The sequence below is a fragment of the Oreochromis aureus genome, linkage group 18 (genome assembly GCF_013358895.1).
Source record: "Oreochromis aureus strain Israel breed Guangdong linkage group 18, ZZ_aureus, whole genome shotgun sequence".
NCBI classification, from domain to species: Eukaryota; Metazoa; Chordata; class Actinopteri; order Cichliformes; family Cichlidae; genus Oreochromis; species Oreochromis aureus.
This window is the reverse complement of record NC_052959.1, coordinates 18,373,807-18,388,451: the sequence shown is the minus strand read 5'-3', so window position 1 is coordinate 18,388,451 and position 14,645 is coordinate 18,373,807. Positions and strand designations below refer to the sequence as shown.

At 38.6% G+C, this 14,645-nt stretch overlaps 1 protein-coding gene across 2 annotated transcripts in view; it reads right to left on the bottom strand.

Moving 5' to 3' along the window:
- Window positions 1-522: 522 nt before the first annotated feature.
- sntg1 (syntrophin, gamma 1) overlaps window positions 523-14,645 on the bottom strand; it is a 40,885-nt gene continuing 26,762 nt past the window's right edge. For both annotated transcript variants that reach the window (XM_039601900.1, XM_039601901.1), the window contains exons 13-19: window positions 12,288-12,326; window positions 8,557-8,673; window positions 6,841-6,912; window positions 6,248-6,400; window positions 5,970-6,062; window positions 2,405-2,515; window positions 523-2,274 (exon numbers count right to left, since the gene is read on the bottom strand). In XM_039601900.1, the coding sequence (XP_039457834.1) occupies window positions 2,092-2,274; window positions 2,405-2,515; window positions 5,970-6,062; window positions 6,248-6,400; window positions 6,841-6,912; window positions 8,557-8,673; window positions 12,288-12,326 (768 nt within the window). In that variant the 3' untranslated portion in view covers window positions 523-2,091. The remainder of the gene's footprint in view (window positions 2,275-2,404; window positions 2,516-5,969; window positions 6,063-6,247; window positions 6,401-6,840; window positions 6,913-8,556; window positions 8,674-12,287; window positions 12,327-14,645) is intronic.

Below are 14,645 nucleotides of genomic sequence, written 5' to 3'. Positions count from 1 at the left end.
TAAAACTATTGAAAAAAAAGTCAAATATATACCATTTGTTTAAAACTGATTATTTAATTTGCACAAATATGAAAAAAAGACTTCTCTGACTTCAAAGGGAGCTTAGCGGCGCACTGTGGGGACAGACAAAAGGCCGACACAAAGAAGAATATGTGAAAATGGAGCAGCGGCAGAGAAATCTTGACTTTGAGTACTCAATGGCATCTTTTATTCAGTGTTAAAGGTTTTTTATGAACCTCAGCAAAGATGAGTATAATGACATCTCTAGCGCTGCCAAAAAAAAAAGAAAGCTGACAAAATTGCTGTGTACTGCAGATATGTACTAGAATTTTAAAATACAACTTTGAGGACTTCTCAAGAAAAGTGAAGTGAGTTCTCTTCGTAAAATCAGCGGCGTAGCCAGAAACTGTAAAAAAGTAAAGCCGACCACAAGTGAGCCATGATATAAAAGGTCTCATTTATTCATTTATTACACAGGATATTTGTTAATAAAACATCTGCAAAAAATAAAATCAACCTCACTCTGTAGATCTCGTGTTATAAGGGTATATGCGACCAGGATAATTTTAAAGCACAAAAGCTCAGACTTTCTTTGCATAGACTGCACCACCATTAGTTCCCATCAAACACTCGTATCAGCTTAACAAGGCCGCACAGTACAAAGCACTGACCCCGTTTAATTCGCAATCCTCTAGAGTTTACTTACCAACGGGCCCCTTGTGTTTGGATTCCTCTTTGTAAGTGGAAGGTAAGAGCATCACTAATTGCGCTAATTGACCTGAACTCTTTTTGACTATGATAGTTTAGCTGTCGCTCTGCAGCATTACGGTTTGTGCAGAATTTAAAGGGGTGTCTGGAACATCTGGAGGCAACGGTGCTACATATTTCTATCTTCCTCCTACTGTTTTCTCATTTGTGAATGTAAAGTTTCTCTTCGTTTTATTTACAGGTCAAAAAAACAAAGGTAAAATGTTTTCAAAAATACACCATAGCTGATTTTATTCCTCTAAATTGGTCCATAGAGTAAATGATGAAGAGAGCACAAGGTTATGAGCTATCTACCTAGTTGTCTAGGGTGCACATCAAATTAACAAATGCCTTAATCCCTACAAGTAATCCCTCAAGTAATCACCATAATTCATAATTCTTTGAGTTCATCTGAATGTCAGTGTTTATTTACATAATCAGGTTTGGGGGTAAAAAATAAAAAGTGCTATAAACATCGTGGAAGGTGTTTCTAATCACGTTTCGAGTGTTTTCGTCCCTTTATGGCTGAGCTGATGGTGAAGCTGATCATCAAAGTGCCTTCATAGTCAGTAATCCAAGACATAGAAATATTCTTACCTCACACAGGTATATAAAGAAAAGAAGAAATGAATATAGAGAAATCCATTTCATCCAGCAACGCTGCCAGCGAACGTCTGTGTAATTAAATTTTGTCAAAATTAAACTGATTTTGTGTTATAAGACCAGACTGATGTTGCCATTTAGCTTTTAGTTAGACTCTAATCTGAAAAAATGTTTTTTCTTTCAGCAAATTGAATTATGGATGAAAGTTTCCACCTCAAAAACACACCAAAAAAAGAAAAAGTAAGGTATCAAGTATCACAAATTACACACCATACCATCATATCCAGTGTCCACGCTTTACCTTGCAGAAATTCAAGTGATGTACCATCTGAAGTGGGGAAAAAGGCTAGAATCTATGTTGCTTAAACTCCAAGTGGTCAATAAAATTACATAGAAAAGCAGACTGCCTTGGGAAAAGAACTGCATTTTCTTTTGTAATTGATTATAAGGATGTCTGAGACAAAATCACATTAAAAAAAACCCTTTTGAGTCACACCTTATGTGTCCATTGAGTCTTTCTGTGAAGTTTCAGCCCACAGTTGCTCCAGAAATGTGAGAAATCTGCAGACACGTCAAGTAATCTCTCACAAAGAGGTCTTTTATTCCAGCAGTGCGCACAGCTGCCCCCCATAATGTCCGAGTTTGTACGTGTTCCAGGTCTCCTGTCCACCATCGACACAGGCCACATTCATGATTAAGTGCAGCGTCCTTTTTAAAAGGGGTCAGTGAAAGCAGCACCTGTCAAGTGGCGTATTTCAGCTTAGGTGTCTGTGAATTACAGGAGAGACTGGAAAGAGAAGCGATCCCAGTGGTAGTCGCGGTGCCTTGGCTCTCCACAAACATCGGGTCCAGGCAAGCGACTTTGGCAGCGAAAAAAGCGTGAATACAGTGAAGCACTGCGAAGAGGTTTGAGAACTCCAGCTCCTGAGAGAGACAGAAAATCAATCCTCAAATCACACACGAGCGATTAATTTTTATAGAACGGTGCTGCTTTGAAAATCTTGTTGACTTATTTTCTGGCATGCAACATTAAACATCCGTCAAATTGAATTACCTTTGCTTCGATAGATTTGGAGTCTTGATTTTGGAATAAAAACTTGATCTTGCTTTTTCCGTCATCAGACGACCCTTTTAGTTGGGAGAACTTGTATCTCCACAGCACTGCCTGCAACGCAAACCCATCAACATAACTAAAGCAAAAACAATATGTCTTTATTTACCGCGCTCGGATTTGTGAATCACTTCTGGTGTCACTTTTTTCATGAATAATTCACGTTAACATCCACGTGGATCCGGTGAGAAATGGGGCACGTCAGCAGATCAACCAGAAACTGGAGTGTTATTTTTGCCACTGGGAAATTTAACCAGCCACAGTAATTTCACCTGCAATAGCAGAGCTTCGGTGATTCAATTAATGCCGAACCGAATAAACAAAAGCTGTGCATTGACTCAGTTTCATGGCTCCTCTTGTAGACAGCTAGCCAAGTTATTCACACACTCCTATACTGTTGAAACAACTCCCACCAGCCTAATTAAAACTGCAACATCAGTCTGATTAAATCTTTTAGCCCTGCAATACAGAGGAACATTTTTCATATGACTTAAAGCAGATATTCACGAAGCATTTTCGGTGTGCAACCGCAGAAGTGTCACCTCTCCTCTGCTTTGCCTTTAAAATTCAATCTGGCTCCCGCTAACCTTGTCAGAGGTGCCGATATCACCATCTCCTTCATGTCAATCACCGCATTTCATATCTGTATCTTTCTTGCATGAAAGATTAAGAGCAAAATCAGCTTCCTGGTAAGGTCATACCCGACCAGTGCAATGCTCATTTGAACTGTGACATTTTTATTCCTGCTTTTACTTTTAATCTTTTATTTTCTACCACGAAATCAACACATTAATTTGCAGTTCATTCACAGATGAAAAGAAAGAAGTAAATATTGATACTCTATGATATGATTAAATTACCACAAATCCTGAACTAAATCACAGCATCTCCATTTTGACTGCTTGCAGCATTGAACCAAGGCTTGCACAGTACTGTGTCAGTATTACAATCCAAAATATAGCAGTACGAGTGCTTAATGACCTGTATAATGAGAATGTTTGTAACAATCATTTATTTTGCTCATTTGTTTTAAATATTCAGTTTATTGAAATCCGATATTATTTTTCATTCACAGGGCAACTGTAATGCTTGATAAGGAAAAGCTCCTTGCAGTGAGTAGGTCATATACAGACTATATGAAAACCTATCATTTCAGTCTTGCTGTTCATTTCAGGGACAATGATCTAATTAACTGCGAAATAACTCACCGCCTACTTTATTAGGCGAGTGTATACCCTCCTAGTTCCTGCTGGCCGCCTTTTCCTTTCAGTATTGCACTAATTCCTCTGAGATTTTGGTCTGTATTGATATGACATCATCACACAGTTCAGCAGAGTTGTCGGCTGCGCATCCAAAATGAGAATCTGCCGTCACTAGATCTGCCAGATCTAGTGACTGTGGGGGCCATTTGAGTACAGAGAACACTGTCATGTTCAAGAAACCAGTTTGAGATTATTTGAGCTTTGTGACCATGGTGTGTTATCCTGCTGAAACTTGCGATCAGAAGATGGATACACTGTGGTTATAAAGGGATGGACAGGTTTAGCAACATTACCCAGGAAGGGTTTGGTGCGTAAATGATCAGTTGATATTAAGGAATGCAAAATGTGCTGAGAAAATACCCCCCAGATCATCAATACCACTACCGCCAGCCTGAACCACTGACACAAAGAAGCACGGATCCATGCGTTCATGTTGTTTACGTCAAATTCTATCATCTGAATGTCAGAGCAGGCAACGCGTGTCCAATCGTCTCTTGTCCAGTTTTGGTTTGCTGTAACCTCGGTTTCCTGTTCTTAGCTGACAGCAGTGACACCTGCTGTGGTCTTCTGCTGCTTTAAGGTTCAACATGTGGTGCATTCAGAGATGCTCTTCTGCATGCTGGTTGTAACGCGTGGTTATTTGAGTTACTGTTCCCTCTCCATCTGCTGGGGGGAGTCTGGCCATTCTCCTTTAATCTTTGATCCTTTGATGCACTTTCCCCCAAAGAACCGCTGCTCACTGGATATTTTCTCTTTTTTGGACCTTGTACTATAAACTCTAGAGACAGTTCTGTGGGAAAATCCCAGTTTTTGAAATACTCAGAGCAGCCGATGTTCAAAGTCACTTAAATCACCTTCCTTTCCCATTCTGATACTCAGTTTGAACTTGTGCAGATCCTGTGATGGGCTGATTAAATATTTTAGCTACGAAGCAGCTGAATTTAATTAAGTGGCCAGAGAAACAGAACAAAATAAACAGCAAGACGATTTTAAAGATGTGATGTTTTCAACATTTCTCACTGATTGGATACTTTGTCTCCAGTAAGCAAAGTTATCTAATGTAGTAACCTAGTGCTTGGTATTTGCCCTGTTTAATTTCTATTGTTTTGTATAGGTTAAACAGCACTATAAGTGCCTCAGTTTTTTGCCAAAAATAAGCACCAGAGTGACTGCATCAGGGTCTTTGATGTTTAACAAGAGCAAGAGTGTCAGCGGGAGCTATGATTTCTTTGTTTCCTATATAAATCACTGTTACAACGAGGATACGCGACGGCTCCTTTCTTCCAGGGTGTACTTCTTTTTTATGATGCACGAGTGGCCCTTTGATTTAAAATCTCCAAACAAACAACCATCAACAAAAAAATGATGGTTTTTTTCTCATGTGTTTTTTTTTCACTCTGCCTGCAAAAGTGGAGGATGTGAATACTTGTGTTGCATGAGTGTAATAGTGCAGTTTACAACAAGATTTCTGTCTCCCTGTAGGCTGAAAAGAGACTGTCCTACACACAAGTTCTAGCCACATTTACATTATAACTGTTCCTGTGTTTGCCATATTGTCTCCATATCTTATCTTATTTACCGTACAGATATCATACTGATAGTTTTCACCTTTTAATTGTATCTTTCATTAAGATTTTTTATGGAAAGGCAAATGCAAATTCTGATGAAAAAAACACCACAGTTTTATTTCTGCCTTTTTTTCTTCCTCACTGAAATTCACATTAACCTGGTTTTTAAATTCTGCCTTTTCCTGCTTTCAATCATGGAGTAATTCTGCTCCATGTTTTTGTCTGCACTTGCAGTTTGCATTTGGATTGTAATTTGTGCATGTCTGCCTGTAAACAATATTCTGGCAACATTTTTTCTCATCCCTGGGGGACACTGTAGCTTCATATTGCAGGAATTAGAGCCAAAATCTTACAGAACAATATGGCAGTGCTTGTGTCCTGCTCATCCACATAATGTGCACCAGTTGAGTAGTCTGCTCTAAGACCTGGTGAAAGGCCAAAATGAACTGCAGGCAGGAGTGAGAGGTTTGAGCTTGGGGGAACCAGCTGTCAAAACGAATGTGCTCAAACTCAAAATGCACACAGTGCAGAATAACTTAGCAGCACCATAAAAAGGAAAAGGGGAAGCTGAGGCGTCGTGATTAGGTTCATCAAACTGGGTAAAATAATAATGTCTGAAATCTCCTATTGTAAGTGTCCCATTTTTGTATTGATGACAAAATACTGTCCTTCACTCACCTTTGAAGCAGCATCAAAGCACACAAAGCCCATGCCGAAGTCAATAGTGAGTCCCATAAGGTGGCTTTCCATAATACAGGCGTACGTTTTACACTGCAGAACAAGAAAAGAAGATGTCACCCACAGGAGTTACATAAGGACACAAGAGCATCTTTGCTCTTCTGCTAGAAGTCATACGGGCATTATCAATCTCTGGACTAAAACAACTGAGAAGGAACCGCATGCAAGATTTAAATTGTCACAATTCCCGGCACGTTTCCCGCTGTTCAGACGCAGACCTGTATCCTCTCCACCTCCAGGAAAGTGGCCATCTGGAAAGCTTTCTCCCAGATCAGCAGCTCACACTCCAGCTCCACGCTGAAGAACATGTCCTCCCCGCTCTCTGTCTGAACACTGAAGCAGTGCTTCCTCTTGTCCAGAAGGTCACTGTCCTAAAATAAGTACAGCAAGCCAGTCTCCTGAAGCGAATTACTAAAGCATTTTAGCAGACAATGTTTTCCTCCAGTGGGTCTTTGCATAGCTTTATATAACCTAAATTGTACAGGCAGGCTAAGGTCAGCCTACTGTATATCTGATTGAATATGTGAATCTATATGAATTAAGTTTGCCATAATGAGTTTCTAGATAATGAACTCAAGATAAATTCCCACTATGAAATTCAAAGTGACCTCGAACCTGGAGAGAATGAACAATGAAATGTGAACCTTGAGTGTCTCTGTGGGACTGGAAAAGAACACATGCAAATTAATAAGTGAGTTATATAAGGGCATTCCTCAGATTCAGTTTGCTACTTAGTATTCTCGGTGTATCCAGTGTGAGAGATGCTTCTGTAAATGTTCAGGGAAGCAGATTAAAAGAAGGACCGACGTACCTTTAAAATCTTGCACATTATCTCGTACACAGTAAAGCTTTTCTCTGCTCTCGTCCAGTCCCATGTTGTCACCTGAAAATGTCACATCCAATTTTCATATTTTATTTGAGGAATGTATTTGCTTTGGTAGAAATACTTTTAAATAATATTGCAGTTATTTGCAAAAAAATCAATGTCAGGACAACATAAAGATAAGTTTGCCTTTCATTCTTGAAATATAAAATCGAATAAAGAGCAACTATATTTACTATATAACTAATATAACTATATGAATCCAAAAACTGCAGTTCCTCTAATGACCACTTGAGGCTATCTCCAAAAGAGAGCCAATCCCCATAGAAAGTTTACAACAGAAAGACACATGGATATTGACTTGGCCATTTTTCAGCCATCCTGTATTAGATTTGCTGATGTGATTGGGATCCCTGTCCTGTTACATGATCCAGTGTAACAGGACAAACTTTAGCTTCTAGAGTCACACTGACGTTCATGATGACTCAGTGACTGCAGGGTACCCAAATCATCACCCCTCCACCGCCGTGCTTCACAGTCAATATGAGGTGTTTGTGCTGATATGGTGTGATGTTGCACATTGTGGGTAACGTCTCCACTTTGGACATTGTCCCAGAAGTCTTGGAGTTTGTTCAAATGCAACTTTGCACACCTAAAGCTGCCATGTTCTTTTAGAGAACAGAGGCTTCCCCCTTTCATACTTATTCAGTGTTTTTCTAATTGTACTGTCATGAACATTTTTTTGCAGTTTCTCTGAGCATTGCACGGTCTTATCATGTAGTAAATTTGCAGGAACATCCACTCCTGGGAAGACTGGCATTGCTGATGATCAGTTAATTGTTTAGCAGCACCTGGCTCCTACTTACCCTATAGATTCCTACAGAAGCAGTAATACTAATAGGTAACATCATGCTGGCTCTAAAAAGCTTATATAGTCTGTTGTACTGAGCAAGAATTGTTTTACTGTAATCTTTTACCCACTGATATAAAACAGTTGGTTAATGTTATGTATTTTAGAACAAATCCGAGGTTACACTGTAGGTAATAACTCAACAGATAAACTCATTTATCAATCTTTTACACTTTAACGTTTACATTTTTGGTTTTGAAAAGTCTACAAAAAAGAAGCCACCAACCTATACTCTTTATACTTTCGTAGAAATGTTTGAAATCCAAAGCCCTCGAGGCTTGCCGTGCCCATCCACAGATTTCTAAAACATGACTGTACAATAGCCATTTGTGTCCACAGTTATTGATGAATGGTTGTCGGATTCAGCTGTCTCCTTGCTACGTGAATGGAAATATTTGTCACAGGTAACTTCAACAATAAAGAATCTGGTCCTCACTGCTGAATAGGCAGGCTCCTACATCCCACCATCTATTCACATTAGCATTTTCCATTTATATCAGCACATTCACATTGAGAAGGCAATTTCAGTTATCTATCAATCTTTTCTCATCTCCCGGACCATCGACAGCTTATCCCTCTTGTCATAATCACCTAAGTGGCTGGCAGAATGTAAACAGATTTAATGATCGCCATCAATCAAGTGAAAGATCAATGCAGCACAAATGATTATGAGTGAGCTGCTTCCTTTTTGCCTAAGCATTTTCTCCCTAAACAATATATTAGCATCAAATGAAAATCTCCCGATGGAGCTGAATGAGATCCATTCAAATGCGGACGCTGGCAGGAAAACTTACAGGAGGTGCTGAAAACTTGAAGAGGGAGGAACCCCTCAAAGCGAGGAACTTTGGTGAATACATTCGGTCCTGAACGGAGTCCTGCTCCTTCTCGTCAACCCAGCCCATGTAGATAATCTATCAGAGGGTAAATACAACAATAAAAAGGCATTTTATTTTATGCCACTATGTAAAATCTACTAAATAGTTGTTGAAAAGCTCTAAAAACAGACTTTAGTCAGTTTAGTTTAGTGGTTATTCGGTGCTGCTATATTTGACCGAGTACAAATGGCTCAATTGGAGGCTTTAGCTTGTGCAGTAGTCATAAAAGCTGTGTACTGTAGTCTTTTAGAGAAATACTGATCTAATATTAAAGTTGAATATGGGTTTTATGATCCTTTAATAACAAAAGATTTAAATTAAAATCTATTTTTAGTTGAGCTCAGGTGTCTCAAACGTGTGGCTCCACAGCTACATCAGCTCTTTCTCCCATCTCCCTTTGGTTTCCTGTGGCTTTCACAAAAAATTAGATGAAATGGAAAATAGCAGTGTTAAAAAAAAAAAAAAACCTTTTAAAAAACTTCTAAAAAAAAGTATGTCTATGTTCAAGGGTGTTCCCAGAACCCCACCATGGGGTGGCACCACCCCCCCTGAAATATTACTTGGTGTATTCTTCCCACTAAAGCACCAGATTAGAGTACTGTTAATCTTGTGATTTCCAACGTCATTAGAACGGAGCATATTAGCTCTAAGTACTTTAACGAGGTTTGATTTCCACGTTATACTGCTTTTATTTTGGAAGCTTTAATTACTTTTTATTTTGCTGTTAAATGTATTATAACAGATCAACAACAATATAAGTGATTAAAATCAGTCATCAACTGCAGCAATATGAAGATTTACATGTCAGTAATTCAATATTCAGTAAATATTGCGTATATGACTCAGTCCTTCCGCCTAATTAAAACATTTACTTTAGCTACTTTAAATATGTTTTGAATATGCGACCTGTGCACTATTAAGCTACTTAAGTAGGATTGTAGCTTTTACTGAAGTAACTGAAGTTTTTTCACTTTACAAAACAATTTCCCAACACAAAATTATATTTAAACCTTTGTGCAGGTCCACTTTTCACATAATAATAAATGTTTAATATGTCACAGAGATGTCGGGGGGGCTGTTTTCTACACTGACTCAGTTTAAATACTCTGATTTCCTGTGGGCCCCCCTGCTAACTGGAAAACCTGAAACAGCCCCTGCCTTTAAATTAATTTGTTTTGCTAACATAAATTTATTTGCTGGCTTTGTTTATCTGTTGCTGGGTTATAGTCAAAATGCGATTAAAACTGGCTAACCCCACACTTTTACTATTTTAAAACTATTATATGTTTTATGCTATATGTTTTATTTTTGAGCAAAGTACTGTATGCTACTTTTAATTTTAGTCGTTTATACAAACACACGTAGGACTCGATGAAGGAGTACACCCTGAACCTAGAGTTGCCAACGTCTCACAAGGCTAACTGTATAATTTCTTAAAAGCAAATAGAACATGTTATTATTTTAATAAACATCCAAAAATAAAGTACCAAATTATCAGTTATTATAAATAACCCACTTCAGAATTACCAAATTGGCCAAGATCAGTGAACAAACTGGTGACTGGTTTTCAGGGTCCCTGCATTTTGGACTCAGGGTTTTGAGCTCTTTCTGAGTTCATGATTTGTTTTGGTTTTAAGAAATGATTTATCAGGTCTTTCCACTCTGCCTTGTTCCCTCATGTGTGTATTTAAGTCCTCAGTTCTTTGTCATGTCATCCTCTCGAGCTGCATGTTTCCTTTTACCTGTTTCCTCTTAGATTCTGAGTCTCTCGCATTTTTGACTCCAGCTCTATCTTAGTTTTTGCATGTTAGTGAATTTAACTCAAAACAGCAATAAAGCTGTTTTGAGTAAAATTCTGCTTTTAAATCCTGCATTTGGGTCCACACTCTGCCTGGTGCCGACCAGTGTTATATGTGTGACACGTAATTCTCGCGAAAGACGCTGGCTTGTTGTTTTACACTGTGTTTTTTTGGAAAGATTAAACACATAAGCTACAAGGTATTAATCATTAAGATTTAGAGATGTTGTAGGATTTTGTTATTTTTGGAAAGACGATCCTTTTCCCAATTTCCTGTCTCAATGCTGAGGGTGGTAGCTTCACGTTTAGCACAGAGAGTGAAATCAGAGTCTCAGAAAGGATAGCGAATAAGTGAATTTACTAAAATTACAAACTTTTCTTGTAGGATTGGAAATCAGAAGTCTTTCTTTTTTTGTTTTTCCAACAGATTTAAAACCTGATAAATTAAGGTCGCAAAGTCCACATATAAAAACACAATATTAGAAAGCAACAGTTTATTAGATTTGCCCACAAAGGTCTACAAGGCCTACAGGTGTTTAATACTGCAGTATGACAGGTTTAGTTACCTATTAAGCTTTTAAAAACAGCATTTAATAAATAGTTTATAGCATTTTGTCCCATTGCTTTAAGCAGACACAAGACTTTAGGGGTTATATTTAATAAGGGGCCATCATTGAGCTTTTGTAGCGACCTGCTGCAGGTGTTAGTTGTCGTGGCCCCTGTTGTTAACCTAATTTGCCTTGTGGGACAATAAACTATTGAATTGAACTGAACTGAAATATATTTGACCATAGCTTCATATCACCTGTAAAGCTATAGTATTTGATTGTATTAGTGCATTTTTTTCTTCTCTGATGAATTAGTTTAAAGTTTATTAATGTGAGTCAAAAAATTTACCTGAAAGTTTAATTTTTCACACCTTACGGATCTGTTTATGTGTCCAATTACACAAGTACACCTTTTCAGTCCTTTATATTGTAGTCTGACCAAAACAATTACATGTGATGTGTGTGGGTGAGGAAAGTTACAGAGAAAACTGACACTGATTCTTCATGACACACGGCCATCAGCCACGAGATTAAAACCACCGGCAGGTGATGTTGGTCTTTTTGCTACGGTGCAGCGCTCTGCTGGGAAACTCTGGGTCCTGACATTCATGTGATGTTACTTTGTCTGTTTTAATGTTGTGGCTGATGTGTGTACTTCATTCTTTTGCCTACCCCAGCAAACGCTTTGTAATTTAGCACTCGCAACAAGGACAAGCAGCTAGACGCACGGGGAAATGAAGAAAAAGAAAGCAAAGCCTCTATCAGCAGTGCTGCAAGACATCAGTTCAGATATTAAACATATCATAGCATCACTCTTCAGGAAGCCACAGGTTGATTGCGCCAAGAGAAAATTGTTTGTTTGCTTTTCTTTTTGCAGGTTTTTAGTTTTTTATGTTTTTTTTAAGAATTTGCAAGCAAGTGAAAGATTTGGGACAAACACGTCTCACGTTGTTTAATTTCTTGAATGAATTGTCAAGTGGATTCATGTCTCTTTGTGGGTCAGAAAACCAGATTGAAAAAGTAACAGAGAAGATCCTCGCTGTGGTGTTTTAAATGAAAGATGACGCTCTGCGAGTTAACTGGCTGAAAGCACTTAAACAGTTTTCTGATCATGTCTCAGTGGACGGACAAAAATGATGCAAACGCTCTTCTTGTGCTGCAATAGATGGCTTCTTTTTAATTTATTTATTTTTCTTGACTGGTTATATTTACTTCTGATTTTCAGGATAAGGATGAAATGAATGCCAGACAACGCAAAATGAAGATCTTAAGACGCAACCGCTGCATGAGGAAAAACATCTTACCTGCTGGTTAACTGAAAAATTCCGGTTAATCTTCTTCACCTGTGAAATTTAATGAGAATGTCAATAAGTCATTAAAATATCTCCTGCTAACAATCAGACACAGCTGACAAGGTTGACATATTTGCAGGACCCCACGAGGCCTCCCAATCAGTGACAAAGCTTCCAAGAATAAATAAACATGAATTACAGTTTCCGTGCTAACATATTAACCACGGCACTGAAGGAAAACAGTTTGAGCTACTTCATTTAGTCAAAGCATGCAAATTTCAAAATGAGATAGAGTCATTTCCACAAGGACCCGAGGCTGTTCCTAAAAGAAATCCTTTTTTTAAAATCCATTCTCTCTGTGGTAATAAAAGCAGGGGGACTACAGAGTGAGCAGTCAGCCTTTAAATTAAAACATTCTCCTCAGATCACAGGTATCACTTGCACCTAATCCACACTTTACTATCAAAATAACTCTTCCTTAGGAGCTGAACAGCAAATTAAGCTGTCCGGTCCTCATGCCGTCCTCCTATAGAAGGAGAAAAATGTCGCAGCAGCTTACTGTGAGATGTAGCTGAAGTTTGGGTCCAGAGAGAAAACAAGATTTTTTATTTATTTTTTTTTCCAGAAGATGAACTGTCAGGATGTGAGCCGGGTTTGAATATATGTGAGCAGTGACGGTGGGTTTGTTCAGATGGCAGGTCTATCCTGTTCTAACACAAATTAGGAAATTCTGAAGGGTTTGGTTTTTCAAGTTTTGCAGGAGCTTGTGCACATTTCACCGTATCTAAAAATACAAACAGGAGAAGTTTGACTGAAGTTTGTGGGCGCCCTGGAGGTGGCGTTTTCACACCTATAGTTTGTTCATTCTGCTCCCAATGAGTTGATGAGCTTGTGAACTTGCAGATTTTTCTCGTTGTTTGGTTTCTTTTCGCACAAAGAAAACTCCAAGTGAACTCCAAGTGAACCAACATGCGTCACGAATAACCAGTCTGCTTACTGGCCGGATGTGTCTGAGGCAGGAGCCACAAAAGTAAACACAAGAAGAAGGAACTATATTCTGGATTAGTGGAAAACATGGATAATTTACTCCTAATGAGTTTTTATTTATCTGTGTGATATTTCAGGCACCTGAGGCAAAACAAACAAACTGCTCTGGAGCTTGCACTCTGAGAACTGAGAACACCTCCTTCAAACAGACTCAGTACAGTTTTTCTGGTCTTTACCCGAGTATGATTACTGTGCCCAGATCTGTACAAATGAACCACACCAAGGGGGAAAACAAAGCAATGTTTAAAGAGGCTAAAAACACCCTATGTCACAACAGGAGCTGGCAGTGGTGAAAGGAGTACTTGGACCCTTTCTTTGAGGGCATTTTCACACCTGTAATTTAAATCAGCTGATCAGTTTGTAAAGTTGCAGGTTTTTCTTGTGGGTTGGTTTCTTTTCACACAGAGAAAACTCTCAAAAGTGAATCAAAATGTGTCACTACACACCACATGAGAACGCTCAAGTCCTGTTATTGGGCAGATCTGTCTCAGGCGGGAGCAGCAAAAGTAAGTACAGGAAGAAGGTGCTGTGTTCTGGACTAGCGAATATCAAGCAAGCCCTTGGTTCATTTTACTGGTAGTTGGTACAGTTTATGTGCTCTGCACAGCTATGATACGCTTCCACATGTTGCCAGGTATGGGTTGGAAAGCATACCTGGCAACAGGATAGCGTACACCTGGTAGTTGGGTTGGATCAGGCTTAGATCACATTCTCACCTGAAATAAACCACTTTGGAGTTTGCTTGTAACCGCACTAAGACCACCTCCTCCAAAGGGTCTTTTGGTGATTGCTTGGTCCACAAATGAGTGCAAGTGTTGTGGTCACATCTGCACAAATGAACTGCACCAAAGGCTAATGAGCCCAGCAGCAAAAACACCCTGTATTCATATAGTTATATAGTATAACTGCACAAATTTAGCCAGTAAATCTAAAAATAAAAGTTCTGATGAATTTACTGGATTACGCATTACACAGGATTGCACTTCATAGTAGAAGAAGAATACTATCCACTGGGTACCAGACTCTCCAACAGGTCATGTGATAAATATAAGGGGTTTTTAATAAATCCATAAAAGAAGCAACACTGTTCAGCGGAAGTGTTAAAAACACCTTTTTTTCTTCCTTGTTGAAATCTTCTAATTTACTTATTTGAAATCTTAAAGTTAACAGCTGCAATTAAAACCTTTAAATGAATAAATATTATTTAGTTTAAATGAAAATCATCAGAGAAAACATAAATAACTTTATATTTAAATACAGTACTTGTATAAATATACTTTGGTGCTTTCCACCACTGGGTGCTTGTGCTTTATTCGGGTGTTT